At 44.1% G+C, this 14,821-nt stretch overlaps 1 protein-coding gene across 4 annotated transcripts in view; it reads left to right on the top strand.

Annotated features, from left to right (window-relative positions):
- Positions 1 to 14,821, top strand: part of LHPP (phospholysine phosphohistidine inorganic pyrophosphate phosphatase) — a 74,067-nt gene that overhangs the window by 13,048 nt on the left and 46,198 nt on the right. For 3 of the 4 annotated variants that reach the window (XM_062635204.1, XM_062635202.1, XM_062635200.1), the window contains exons 4-6: positions 3,408 to 3,471; positions 4,673 to 4,765; positions 12,168 to 12,259. In XM_062635204.1, coding sequence (XP_062491188.1) covers positions 3,408 to 3,471; positions 4,673 to 4,765; positions 12,168 to 12,259 — 249 coding nt within the window. Of the gene's footprint in view, positions 1 to 3,407; positions 3,472 to 4,672; positions 4,766 to 12,167; positions 12,260 to 12,872; positions 13,491 to 14,821 lie in introns of those variants that run through there. The other variant, XM_062635203.1, reaches the window with a different exon arrangement.

The following is a 14,821-nucleotide window of genomic DNA, read 5'->3' as shown; positions in this document are numbered from 1 at the left end:
GAGGAAGCACTTGTGTGGATGTGTTTTTCATTGGCTTCTCGAGGGTGAGGGATATAGGTGTTCTAAGGAGGAATCATAGCAGCTTTTAGAGAAACTGGAGATGCTCTGCTGTATGAGCACAGCAAATGGCAGCCTCCAGCCCTTTAAGGTGAGTGTTTAAGAGTGAGCTAGACCTGGCTGAAACAATCCACATGTTTGCAGGTGGCAGTGGGGGTGTTAAATAGTCATAGATGCTAGGTTGGAAGGGACCTCAAGGATCATCTGCTCCAGCATTTAAACAGCTGTAGTTTGTAAGCCACCAAGAAAAGGACTTTTCTTGCTTTAAGAGCATCTTAAAATACCCCATAGAAGTTGTGCAGAGTTTGGATTTTGATGTGCACAGCCCCTAAGTGAATGAGGTCAGTAGGATTACAGGCACTGCTTATCTTGTCTTTGCCCCTGCAAGATCTCAGAATGAGAACTGTTGTCTGAACTGCTGCCTGTAGCCGTGTGTTCCTGTCTGAACTGAAAATAAATGAGCTTGACAGTGACAGAAACCAAACCCAAAGCTGACAAGAAAATTCAACAAGCCATGCTTGGATAAAGTGCTGTTGATGTAGATTTGGGATGCAGTTTAATCTTCCAGCATCCGGAAGTTACTAATTGTGAGGAGGAGCAGATGGTCCAAAATTGCTCTATTTCAGCCAACAGCCAGGTTTGCTCTTCCAGGCTCAAATCCTGCCCATGTCTGTAGTGGTTGAGATGTGATACTGGTTGTGGCTAACAGCCTGTGTGACCTAAATGATGTCTTGCTCTTTGAGTGGTGCTTAAAGATGTTACCTCTGAAAGCTGGTGTTAACATCTCTGCAGGTTGATTCATATGTATGAACATGCCAAGACATAAGGGAGCACTTTCATGCTGGTGGCTTGAGAATTGCTGTATGTGAGGAACACGAAGCCAGGAGAGTTTTTATTTGCTAATATAGAAACCCTTCCAATGTGTGAAAGCAGCTGCAATGCACAAACTCCATCCAAACTATGTTGGAGATGGGGGTGGATGTTCCTCTGGCCATGAGTAAGGTGTGGTGGCCATGAAGACCTCGAGAGAGCCCAAGGATATGCAAGAGAAATGGCTGGGCTGGTGGGTATAGCAAAGACCTGCAAACACAACTGTGTTTTGACGTGACAGATCAACTGCTTTGACAGTTTGAGTATCAAAAGGCATGCTTAGTTACTCTCTGAACATTAAAGGCACATTTTGAGCTTCTGCTTCCACATGCAGGGAAAATCCAGTCAGGGAATTTGAATGTTCTCCTAAAAACAATTCAGTTTTCTGAGACTTTAACAGAAGGTTAGCAATGCCAGCAGTGGATAATGACAAATCCCAACGGCTTTGAAGGAGTTCTTCTTTCCTGTTGTGCAATGTAGGGGCTTAAAACCACTGTACATGATTAGTTTGAGGAAACTGGAGTGACAGCTTGGTTTCAGTGCTTCAATAGACTGCAACGGGTGTGAAACCCCTTCTTGGTTTGTGGGTTATTGATCTGGATGGGTAGAACTTCCCAGAGAGAAGGAGTGCGGCCTTCCTTGATGCTCATGCTCTGATCCTACAACATGGGCGAAAAATTCTTCCTGTTTCTCAGTTAGGAGAATGAGGAAAAGATGTTGAGCCAACAGCAGAATGGTTAATGTATGTCAGATAACCAAGGTTTGTGTTATGAAACAAATCTTTAGGATTTGCAATGTGTTCAGTGCAAAATTAATTTTGTACCCTGTGCATGTAAGAGTATATCTTTATTTGGTCATCTGTTGATGTAGACAGCTCTAAAAGAAGTCCCTGTTACTTGTTTGAAATGTTAGTTTTCATTTCCAAACACAGATTTGTGGATATTCTGAGCTCAGTTTTTGCCATGAGCATTTATTTTATTTAAATATTGATCATTTTATTTAGATATTGATCATTTAGGTAATGTGACCATGAGTTCTGCATGGGTTACCCCAGTTAGGTAAGTTCTCTGACTCGAAGAAGGGCGATTATAACTTGGATGAACAGAAGTCTCATTGATGCAAAGGGCCATGTGCAAAACCCAGCCACAAACCAGCTTCATTTTTAAAGGGCAGAACCAGTGTAATTGGGTGGACCTTAACGAGGTGCCTTCCTTGGGCAAATCCATTCATTTTGGTTCAAGTCTGAGTTCATTCCATAGAAAACAAAAGTGTCACAGCCACTGAAGCAGAATGCCCTCCTCCTGAAAACGGGGTGATTTACATTTAGCATCTGTTTTGGGCTGAGAGTGGGAATTGGCTTTGTAATTCCTTCTGTCATGGCACTGTCAGAAAATTAAGCTGTTTACACTGGACTGTAGAAGGTTAATGGCTGTTCTAGCAAAGGTCAAGTGGCCATTTGAAAGGGAGGCAGTGCTGAATAATCGGAAATGGCAGAAAGATAAGGCATCAAATCTTATCTGGCTGCTCATCCTGCCTGTTTCCCTGTCATATAGAAACCTGTCTTTACTCTGATCAGGAAAGCTTGGAATACCTGCCTTAATGTGAGTTGCTGCTCCAGAAAAGCACTATGAAGATACTAATTTTATGAGCTCTGTGGCAATAGGAATGTTTTTAGGAGGGACAAATTTAACTTGGAGGGCTTTCTTAGTCCCTAGCTTTCCTCTTGTGGAAGACTGGTGACAAGCAATGATGGTCAACTCTTTGGAATGAAGGAATGAATCCTGGAATGGTTTGGTTTGAAGGAGAACTTAAAGCTCATCCAGTCCTAACCCCTGCCATGTGCAGGGACACCTTCCACTAGAGGAGCTTGCTCCAAGCCCCTGTGTCCAACCTGGCCTTGAACACTGCCAGGAATGGGGCAGCCACAGCTTCTCTGGGCACCCTGTGCCAGTGCCTCAGCACCCTCATAGTAAAGATTTCCTTCCTGATATCCAATCTAAATTTGGGGTTCTCTTCCAGATATACTGAAAAAGATGCTGCAGCTGCTGGTTGGTGCCAGCCATCATCTTGTATATGCCAAGGGGTCTCTGTTGCTGATTAAAGGAAGAGCAACGCAACTGCTGTCCTCTGGAAGCAGCTAGTCCCTGTGCAATAAAATACAGGCCAAGTTCAGCCTTCATTTAAGGTAGTTGAAATCCTTGATATGACTTAGTTGAAATCCCTTTGAACCAGTGGAGTCGTGTCCCCGGGGCCAGATGGGCATCTGGTCTGAGATCTTTTCCCCAAGCATTGCACATTACTGAGCCTGTCCTTTAACTTAATTCCTGGTGTTAAATTAAGGCTCCAGAGTTTCTGATTACTTGACTTTTTGTTGCAGCCATATGGACATCTATACAGGCACAGAAATCATAAAATGTGGGGTTTTGTATTTAACTGCCAACCTTTTCATTTCATTGGAACTTTATCACTCTCATTTCCAGACGCTACTATAAAGAAACCGATGGTCTGAAACTTGATGTTGGAGCATATATGAAGGCATTAGAGGTATTTTATAGCTTGAATTATGCTTACTTGCACACCTTGTTAAAAGAGTAACTGGGATAAATATGGGTCATCTTCTGTAATTACTCACCTTGGTGGAGGAAAGGTTCCACAGATTGAAACTCATTTGCTGTATTTGAAAGACTGGTGGATTCTAAAGGTGGATTCATTTATTCTCTGGCTTTGTCCAGAGGTTTTTACATTTTACTTTCAAATGTGAACGTTTACCATGTGGTGGTACCTTTATATGAAGTGAGGCCCTTGAAGGAAGGAGTCAGGAAAGAAAAGCATGGAATATAGTCTGCAAGGTACACTGAAGGTCCGTTTTATGTTTGGTGTAGCGTTAACACAGCCTTTGCCCTTAACAGTTGAGAGCAAAAGGCCCTGATTCAGCAAGATACTTAAGGGCAAACCTGGTTTTAAGCCTGATTAAGTCTGTGCAGAAGTGGAAACAAAGGCTAAGCCAGTCTGAGAGAAGGAGAGAGTCGTTACTCTCCCTTTTGTAGGCTTGCAGAGAGATGTAAAATAATACATGGCAAATGCAGAGAACAAAGCAGAGTAGGGTACTGGATAAGCACAGAGGATAGTGGAGATAATGCATGCTTGCAGCACATTCATTTGTACCTCTGAGTTTTGGAGGTTTTGCCTCCCAGATAAGTTTAGGTTTATAATGGTCTAGGGACAAGCTAGAAATGCCTTTTCCAGCCTAGTACTGATGCTTCTTTGCAGGAAAATAACCTCAAATCTGGCTGGTCACTTGAATCATTAATAATAGGCTGGGTGGGTGAAGAAACCCTCTACAATCTTTTAAGGCCCTCCAGCATTTTTGATCATTTCATGTGAAGGATATTTGCTGTTTCCTTAAGAATGATGCTCTTAAAAAATGGGAGCTACTGGAACAGAGTGAGCTCTCATGAGGGAGAATGTAAGAGGTTTGTAACTTGAGATTGTTCAAGAGGACTTTCTCTCCTGGCAGAGCTCATGAAAGACTTGTGTTATCCTGATTCTCTGATACTCACCTTCACCCACTGTATTATTGAAGGGCAAAATCAATAATCACATTCTTTATATACTTTGGGGGTTGGAACTAGATGATCTTAAGATCCTTTCCAACCCTATTCTATATAATTGACTGGAGTTATGGGGTTGAAAATTGCTTTTCTGACCGGCACGTTTTGTGTGCGTCCCTCTCCTTTTTCTCCAGTACGCTTGTGATGTTGAAGCTGAGGTGGTGGGGAAACCAGCAAAGCCATTTTTTGAGTCAGCCTTAGCAGCAATGGGAGTTCCACCGCAGCAGGTGAGTTTCTGATGCTCTGACCCCTGGCTGTGCCATACAGGTATGCTCACTGATGCGTTTTCTCTGGTTTGCTGGCTGTCACGTAAAGTTATCAAAGAGGTTGAAGGGAGTGTGGCCAGTGAGTTATACATGGTGCAGAGAAATATTAATACACGGGATCTCTGTATGAATGACTCCAAAAAATATAAGGAAGAGAGAACTGGTTGAAAAAATGCTTCAGAGGGAAAAAAACCAAATATGTTTGCCCATTCTGTTAGATAACATGAAGTAGACGAAAGGGAACTGGCAGCCAAGAGGGTATATGCTAGCAGGCTGCATTTCTTCTGCCCTGTTTGTGCTTCCTACCTTCCTCAAAGGCATGCCATGAGTTTCTCTGCTTGCTTTGGGGGTTCTTATTGCTTGCCTGCTGTTTCCCTTTTCATTCCCTCTGTCTGTCTCTCTTTGCTCTGGCTTGTGCTCTCCATCCCTCTACCCAGTTTTGACTCTTGTATCCGTTCTCTGCTGTGGCTTCTCCTACTTGTACTCATGTTGCACTGTCTAACTCACCTTCCTCCCAAACCTTATAGTTCAAAAGAACACACACTTCTGTTGTGACATTCCTATATTTGGAGACTAAAGAAAGCAATACAGAAGAGTGAAAGTTAGTTTTCCCAAGGAATTATGGAAGATGTTGATGAGAGCTGCTGCTATACGTGGCATTCCGCTTGGCAACTAGAGGCTGCGGTGTGGTGGATTTGCAGCCAAAATATTGCTTGTTCCCTTTGGTGTCACACTGACTACTTAAAAGAGAAAGGTGGAAGTGAAATGCTTTCTAATTTAGGTGAGTGGGAAGCACTGACTGACTCAAAACCTCCTGCTATGTTGATGAATTCATCCAGTGTGTGATGCTCCCTGCTTGCTTAGTACAGACCATTTTCCCCCCGTCCCTGTAGCTGTGGCCAGATCTTCCTTATTGATTTGTTGTTATGTCACACAGGACATCAGGATGAGTATGAGATGACTCCCAGGCAGCAATGAATTACAGCATAATAATTCCCCCAGGGGGTTTTGGTGACATTATAAACAACCAGAGTGAAGTTTGGGTGGCTTCTAGGTCCCTAGAGCCCAGAGATGAAATTATGGCCCTGTAATTCAGTATGTGCTTGGGTTTTACTTTATTATAGAGAGGGGAGATGGAAAAGACCTGGTAGGCCATATAATCCATCTCCTTCTTTGTGCAGGAGTGTTCCCTGCTCCAGGTTATTAATGTTTTGTCCAGTTTGCAGTGAGCCAGGCAGCTGGGCTTCTGTCAGGGCCTTAGGGACAGTGCTCACAGCAGAGTAGGTCTTAAGGGCCTTTTAAACTGCATCTCCTCATTTCTACTTTTGCTCCAGGTAACAACCACAATAACTGCTTGGCATCCTGGATATCTTCTCCCTCTGATTATCTCCAGACTTGTTACCATTACAATAGTTGTCTCTTACTAAACCGTGTGTTTAGCTCTCAAGGCTTCCCTTGGGATTCGGTCCCTCTGCACCCTGACCCCCTGCAATGATCCCTTGTTTGTCAGTATCTTCCCAGTAACAAGAGAGCTCAGACTGGACATAATATCCCAGGTACAGCCACGGCAGCTATTCAATCCATTCATCCAACCAACAAACCAAGGAGTCCATTTCAGACACAGAGCGACATTTGGATAAGTAGTAGATGGAAAAAAGAACACAGGGAAAAAAGCCCCACGGAGCTCAGCCCTTGGCTGCTCTTTGTGTAAATCAGATGCACGAAGGGTCATGTTTCCTTCCTGCTTGTATCAGAAATGAGTAGTACACACGAGTAGGAAGAAAGCTGTGGCTGCCCCATCCCTGGCAGTGTTCAAGGCCAGGTTGGACACAGGGGCTTGGAGCAAGCTGCTCTAGTGGAAGGTGTCCCTGCCCGTGGCAGGGGGTTGGAACTGATGAGCTTTAAGGCCCCTTCCAACCAAAACCAGCATGGGACTCTGTTATTTTTGAGCTCTCTGTCCTTGTGACCCTGCATAGCAGCATTCCTTGCCCTTTTCCATAGGCAGGATGGTTCTGTTGTCCTGAGACACCGCTACGCCAGGACCGTGTCAGCACATGGCACCAAGGGAGGGCATCATTACAGGGATGTGACAGAGCACCACAACTCCTGTCTCAAAAACTTTGCCCCAGGAAACAGATTTGATTGAATGCATCAAAACTGGCAAGACCAGCCCCATAGAGTGAGCTTCAGTGAGTGGTTCCCATCAACTGCAGGAGGATTTGGTGTGGGTACATAAAAGCAGTAAAAGTCCCCAGCAGAGACTATTTATTCATTGTCTGCTGTTTGCCATAGTGCTAATGGTGACTAACTTTGTATTTTGACAGAGATTTTTCTTTTCCTATCTAGTTTCTAGTGTTAAATGCCATCAGTTTGTTGTAGTAATACAGCTAGTCTGTAGGTGTGATATTTTGTATTCAGAGAGATTGGAGATGGAGGGGGTGTGTGCCTAACCAGAAGCAGCACAGCAGACACCGCTGCCTAATGGCACCAGTCACTCCATGCTTTGCCTAAGGGAAAAACAGGAGTTAAAACCTGCATCAGGATGCACATGCGTAGGAGCAAATTACAGCAAACTACCTTAATTCTAACACCTTTTCCTAACTTTGAGTGCTTGATCTTGCAACTTTAGTGTTCTTTGAGAAGCATTTGCAGGTTGTTTTAGTTTGTCATACATAATAATAGAAACTCAGTATATTCAGTTCAGTAAGTTCTTTAGTAATGCACTGCAATAGATATTAATCTGTCTCCTGAAGGAGCTCTTTACTCCTCTGCATTTGTAATGATATGAGAAGGACTGATTTTACTTGCCTTTGCTTTCAGAAAATGCTTGCCAATGATTTATTCCACTGGTGGAATGCATTTAAGCCATCATTAAACCATCTGAGGTGGGCTGTACTTTTGAAAACATATTACAGTTTTCGTTCACCTGCCTTTTAATGAAGAATACCCTTTTAATAAAGCTGTAATTCCAGACAGTGGCAAATCTTACATTTCTCAACCTACTTCAATCAATAAAGTTATCACCAGTCATTTCCCTTGATAACTGCTTCTTTCCAAGGCCCTGACTTTGCCTTCTGCTGCTGAGATGTTTTCAACCTGCACTTAGAATAGAAGGAAGTCCCCAAAGTCCAATTTTCATTTTAACCTTTCCTCAATGGCCTAGAAATAACAGATTGACAGTATTACTTTAATAGATTGGAAATTTAAACCTCTTAGAGGTAACCAGACCTATCTCCTGCTTCGGTAGTATGACAAAGAATAACATGTCTTAAAGGTTACTGAAATGCCTAATTCATATGTTTTAAGGCAGCTGTAACAGTGGATGATTTTTACAGCTTTATAATAAAACCTAAATAATGTTGAGGTTCTGGTAGTTTTATATAATCATAAAAAGTTCTCTCTGTAGCAAATGGTCCTGGTTTAATGGGAGTTATGGCAGGTCATGCTGGAGTGCATAAACTACACATAGTTAAGCAATTCCCATTCCTGCCACCTGCAGGTCTCGCATGGGAGTTAGTGGGGCGTGAGAGCAGAGGGAGGTCACCCCGAGAGGGGCACCAGCATCCCCTCTTTGTTCCTGGCTACCACAAGGGAAGCTTTTCCATCCCCAGAACAAGTGGGAAGTGGCCAAGGGAAGTTTTAACTTTGGAGTCCTGCTGAAAGCACATTGAAACCCATCTGGTCCTGCAGCCTGTGGAAACCTGCCCTGGAGGGTTAATGTATTTCTGTGTTTTACCTGCCCTGTTGTACGTTTTCTCCCATCACAGGCACCGAGCCTTTGCATGTTTGATGTAGTTCCAAGACAGAAACATAATTAACAGTAATACAGGATCCTGAAGCCTCGGAGATTACCAGTTGGACCAGGAACAGGGAGAAAAGAGAATGCATTGTACTTCTTGTAAAGGGATTTAATACCTTAATGAAGCTTTTGTGTATAAACTTTATTTCCTTATGCCCCTGACACGTTTAGCTTAAGGTTATTAAGTCTCTAGCAAGAATCTGTTCAGGTATAAATACGTTTGACTCCAGAAGCATTCCCTGTGTTGAATAGTCTGTTGAAGTTGGCACACTTCTTTCTGTGTATCTCTGCATCCTCTGTAGCCTTCAGCATCCTAAGTACCAGGATCCTGTGCATCTCTGCATCCTCTGTAGCCTTCAGCATCCTAAGTACCTAAGGAGCTTGTGCTAGTAAACATGGAGTCTGGCTAGGGAATACAGGATGTGTTTATCTTTCTACCTTATTCTTTTCCTTACTCCACGATTCCTTTTCTGATCACTCATTTTTCTGTGGTTTTAGTGAATACCAAACCTCTTGTTTGCACACAAAAAATACCCCAAGGTTCCCATTCACCACCCTAAAGCATCTCTGAAGCTTTATTAGCGTTGGCTACTTCTGTGCATGAGAGGAGTCAGTCCCCACCTTCACTCAGCTCTGGGTCTGTGGCCCAGACCACACCAGGCAGATTGCTGACACTGATGGTGATCTCTGTGCCACAGATGTTTGTCCAGGGGGGATTATATTGTGCCTTCCCACCCCCAAATTCTTGGAGGTCATGTTCATCTCCTCCATTAGCACTGTCAGTCAGAGTTGAGGTTGATGGGGGAGTCTTCAAGAGTGGTGGCCTCACTCAGCTTTGGCACACGTGTGCTTTCTTTACTACATGTGTACAACCACACACAACACCTCTCACCAGATATAGGGGCTAGCAGGGTATAAATTACACTCATCTTAATTCTTTGATGATTTGCCTTAAACCGGAGAGAATGTCTCACTTAATTTTTGGCCTTTTTTAGTCAAGTTTTAGCTGATCTAAAAGAAGGACCTTCCATGGACTAACTGATCAGCTTCATGGTGTGATCCCTGTAAAAAACATGAAGACAAGCAGGCGTCTTTCAATTCCTGCTCTCAGTGGCTATGTGACCTTTCAGTTTTATCTCTTTCTCTCTCCTCTTACCATATTGCAGTCGGAGGGGAAGTTAAACCCAGGTTTGACAGGTAGGGTTTTTTCATTTCCCTCGGCAGCGCACCTTTTGACCCCTATCTTCTTGCCAATGATTTTTTAAATCCTAAATGATTTGGGAATAATTGCTCCTCCTTTAGTGATTATTGCCCTTCACCGATAGTAAATCTGTGAAATCCCTGGGGGCTGGAGTACAGGTTTGTATGCGGATGCCACAAGCTGGCCTGGACAAGCATCGCTGCTCATCGCTGCTCACAGAGCTGCCAGGACTCTTGCAGGAAAACTTGCCCAGACAGGGGAAATACAGCCCCAGGGAACAAGGGGGAGCTGCTCTGCCCCGCTCTGCCCTTCCCTGTTTCCAGAGGAAATCCAGTTTTAGGGTATTGAGAACCCGGGAATGAAGTTGGCTTTGCTGCAGGAATCTCATCCTGAACATCTGGGTTCAGGCTGAGGAAGGGCAGAGAGCAGCTCTGCTCCTGGGTGCTCTTCCCTGTCCTCTCTGGGGAAGTGTTAGAAGGAACTGTATAAGAAGAAGGGATTCTAAACTATTAAATCCAGGCATTGAGAATGATTGTATATCTCAAAGCATCTTGAAGGGGAGTTGCAATAGGAATTGGAATCCCAGTGCCTAGGAGCAGTGTTGCCGGGTTCTTTGCAGCTCTGCAGGTAACAGTGGGACTATTCTATTTTCCTCATCTGTATATGCATGCTTTATTTACTGATTACTTAAAATGAACCCATCATAGAATCCTGGAATGATTTGGTTTGGAAGGGACCTTAAAGCTCATCCAGTTCCAGCCCCCTGCCATAAGCAGGGATACCTTCCACTAGAGCAGCTTGCTCCAAGCCCCATCCAACCTGGCCTGACAAGACATGCTTCTTCTGGGCAGAATGGAGCAAGGGTGGGCTTGTGTAAACTGTTTCCAAATAGACTACTTCAGCGTGGTACTGGACAAATGAGCCTTGACTTGAGAGGGCATCCTCTTAACATCCCATCACCTGAGGGATGATCATCATCACTCACATGAGCAGTATTACAGAACTACATAGAAGATAGACTGGGCTGCTACCTATTATGTTTAGTCTTGCACATTGCACCTGATGTGTTACTCAAAAGAAGAATTAGTCGTTATCAGCTGAAGCTGTTCCAGATGCACTTGCTCATAGCTCATGGTTTATAAATGCTTTCAGAAAATCTTCCGTTCAGCTGCAGTATTTCCTTTATGTGCCATGTAATATGGGGGAGAAGATTATGGTGTAATTAGATGATTAATAAAAATAGCTCTGGAACTTAAGTGGTTTTACACTTGTTCAGTAGGTTTGATTTAGTACTGCCCAGCAGACTGCTTGCAGAGTGGGAACTGAAGTGTAGGGAACACAGAAGATGAGCTGGTTCTTGTATGGTTGCCTTCTATGTAAAAAGGAGTGTAAAAAAAGAGGACCTTAAAGCTGCTCCAGTTCCAACCCCTGCCACGGGCAGGGACACCTTCCACTAGAGCAGCTTGCTCCAAGCCCCTGTGTCCAACCTGGCCTTGAACACTGCCAGGGATGGGGCAGCCACAGCTTCTCTGGGCACCCTGTGCCAGCGCCTCAGCACCCTCACAGGGAAGAACTTCTGCCTAAGAGCTCAGCTCAGTCTCCCCTCTGGCAGGTTAAAGCCATTCCCCTTGTCCTGTCCCTACAGGCCCTTGTCCAAAGCCCCTCTCCAGGTTTCCTGCAGCCCCTTTAGGCACTGGGAGCTGCTGTAAGGTGTCCCCAGAGCCTTCTCTTCTTCAGGCTGAACAAGCCCAGCCCTCTCAGCAGGGATGAAACTAGATGGTCTTTAGTGTCCCTTCCAACCCAGACCATTCTATGATTCTATAATCATCCTGTTACGTCATGCAAAACTGAACAAATGAGATTTTACAGTGATTTCCGAATTGCTGTATCAACCTGAGAATGGGTTGGGATCAAGCTCAGCAACTTACACATCTCGCTGGTCACAATCTGAAGCTTATAAGTGGCTTTTAGAATACCAATTTTAGGAATTGTTTAAAAAGATAAGATTAATTTAAACCACTTGGAGCATGACATAAGTGGGCCGTTAGGACCAGCATAGGCCTAACTTCCTAAAATTCACCATTCCCTTTGACCTGCGTGCCAGATCACTTTGATTTATGTTCCTGATTACACATCGCACGGCTCTGTGCTGCACTAGTACATTGCTGGAGGAGCTAGAGCATGAATTAAATTCAAGGTAGGGTGACTTTTAATCAATACGATGACAATATTATCTTGTTTAATTTGTCTGATGGCAGTATTAAACATCAAATCAAGCTGTTTGTTATGTCAGGGGAGGGTGACGTATGGCAGAAATAAACCTCACTTGATGCCACTTGTTCTGTATGTCATTGCTTTGACAGGCCATCATGATTGGAGATGATATTGTGAACGATGTAGGAGGTGCCCAGCAGTGCGGGATGAGAGCCGTGCAAGTGCGGACAGGGAAGTACAGGTCAGTGCACATCCTACACCCTGCGCTCCGTGGGGGAGTCATGGAAAGGGGGGGAAGAGCCGCAGGTAATGGTTGTGCCAAATCCCACTGTGCTCTGATTGCCTTCCAACACATTCCTTTCTGAGAGAAAACGAATTCCACTCTGGAACGTGGTACTTGTTCAAAGGGAGTGCACAAAATCCCATGCCTTTCCCACAGCCTTTCCTGTTGGTGGCACAGGTTTGCAGTCAATGTACCCTTGGTTTGTCGTCTGAACGGACAGCTCCTTGGGCAGCAGTTAGGCTTGGGTGGGTGATAGCATTCTCAGTTGCAAAACACAGCTTAGGGAAACCCTGTATGCACAAAAGTGGCAGGAAGAGGAAGACACGTTGTCTTTGAGCTCCTAATAAGTGTTTGCTGTTAAATTGCTGCTATGATTTCCCCATCGCGGGGCACAGAACTGGAGTGTTTCTTGGGGCTTGCTGCTTTCTTTTCCTGCAGCTGAAGGTGTTGCTCACTTCCTGTGAGACGTGTCTGAAACTTGTAGCAGGGTTAAGATCGTAACGTTTGACTGTCGACTCAGTGCTCTCTCTGGGTTATCGCTCACTGCTTTATGAAGGACTCCGTATGTCAGTTATCTCCTCCAGACAGGTATTCAGCACTGAGATGTCTGAAACGCGTGAGCTGCTTCTCCACTTCTCATCTAATCAGAGTGCAGGCTTCATCTCTTTCAAATGACCCTTCAAACCCTTCTCCATGCAGTTGTCTCCATCATTCTGTGCTTTCATTGACCCAAGAGCTACCTCCCTGCAGCTGCTGATGGGAGACCTGACAGGGCACGGTCCAGGGTTGACTGGTGGAAAATGAAGCCATGATCTCATGCTCAGGCCAGGTTTGTTTGAGGTCATCTCAAGGTGACTCTCCAAACGCAATGAAACATTGGTCCCTATGTTTAGTGTCTGGATTCCATAACACTCCAAATCTCCTCTTAACCATCATCTCCTCTTAACCATAACCGGGGCCTTTTTGAGGTAGGTTCAGCAGCACCATCTGCCAGTTGGTAGATTTGCAAATACTGAGAATGTAAAAGAAGGATCCTCTTTTTGGGAGGGATGCAGCGCGTGAGAATGGTGCTTGCCATGGGCTAGCTGAAAAGTTACTGCGTTAGTTTTCGAGTAATCTGTTTCTCAGGTTTCCTTCTAGTTTGTGTGAGGTGATGAAATAATACCCAGTGCCTTAAATCTGATGGACCAGTAAGTGATGATTTCTGAGGAAGGAAGACACACAAGTGTATTGTATTTTGTCTATCTCTAAGGTAGCGCATCTCAAAATCAGTTTTCTACAAGAATAAAGCTCCAAAAATCCACAAGATTAAAAAATTAAGTATAGAGTTTGTGCTGTTGGGATTATTTGTCTATAATCTGTGTAATGCCATTAATTTCCTAAAGGAGAAAAGAAGGATTCAACAGTTGATTCTATTCTGGTATTAAGGGGATCACTCAATGAATCTACATCTTGATGTCACTCAGATACAGGTGTTGTCAGTGAAGGAGGTATCTCTGCACATAGAGGTAAATTAGACCTTTGTGCTAAACAAATATCTCCTGTGATGTATTTTGCCCACCACAATATGCCACAGGTGATTCTGCATCCAAACTGTTCAGGCAACTGACACAAACTGTATATACACACACATACACATAAATATGTATCATCATCTGCTGGAAAAACATATCTTGTATCAAGCTTGAGTCATGGTTTCACAGCTGAAAAGGAATCATCAGCTGTTCTAGATGGGGAAAAGAGATTGTTTTGTGCTGCTGTGTTTCCTGTCTTAATGTGTGGTTGCTGTCACCTGAAATAGTGTTCTGTTGTATACAGAGGAGTGTCTCTCTAAAACGTGGTGCCAGACCTGTTGTTAGCAACTGGGAGTAAAATGAAATAGCTCTTGTTTGCGAAGAGAGGTCAGGGATGTGTGTATTTATCGGAATGACTGATTTAGCACGCATGGAAAATCAAAATACACAGTGCATATTGAAAAAGGGGGGAGAAAAACAAAAGAATGAAAGCTGATGGGCATCTTACATTAAAAATAACAGAAAATGTTGTTATTTTATGGCTGGTTTAGTTTAAATTCTGCTATGTAACATCATGCACAGGTCGTCTCTTGCTTGTGTGGTAATCCTGTCAGAGAGCTGTGTGCTACATCCAAGTGCCTCTGGATGGCACCATTAGTACGGTATTAGCGACAGCTTCGGGACCTCCTCAGTGTGTGAAGCTGGCTTTGCATAGATGTAAAGCACAAAGACCTTGGGATTTGTATCTGCTGAGTGCTGGTGGGGTGGGATTTCAGTTGTGAGAGTCTTGTGGCTATGGACAGGGGTGATCACCCCGGTTGAGCTCTCTCTGTGTTTCTGCTTTGTTCCCAATCCCACCGCAGTGGTGGTGCCTCACTTCAGCAAACAGATGCAGAGCTGGTCCGAGAATAAAGTAAAAGATAACAGAGGAACCATCCCAAGGCATTGCTGCAGGTGCATTTACCACTGGGTATGTGAAAATGACATCATCTGACCAAGTTATCCC

Source organism: Pezoporus occidentalis, unplaced genomic scaffold (assembly GCF_034315485.1).
Source record: "Pezoporus occidentalis ecotype Australia unplaced genomic scaffold, CSIRO_AGI_Poc_V1 ctg45, whole genome shotgun sequence".
NCBI classification, from domain to species: domain Eukaryota; kingdom Metazoa; phylum Chordata; class Aves; order Psittaciformes; family Psittacidae; genus Pezoporus; species Pezoporus occidentalis.
Note: the sequence above shows the minus strand (reverse complement) of the source record. Positions and strands in the feature narration are given on the sequence as shown.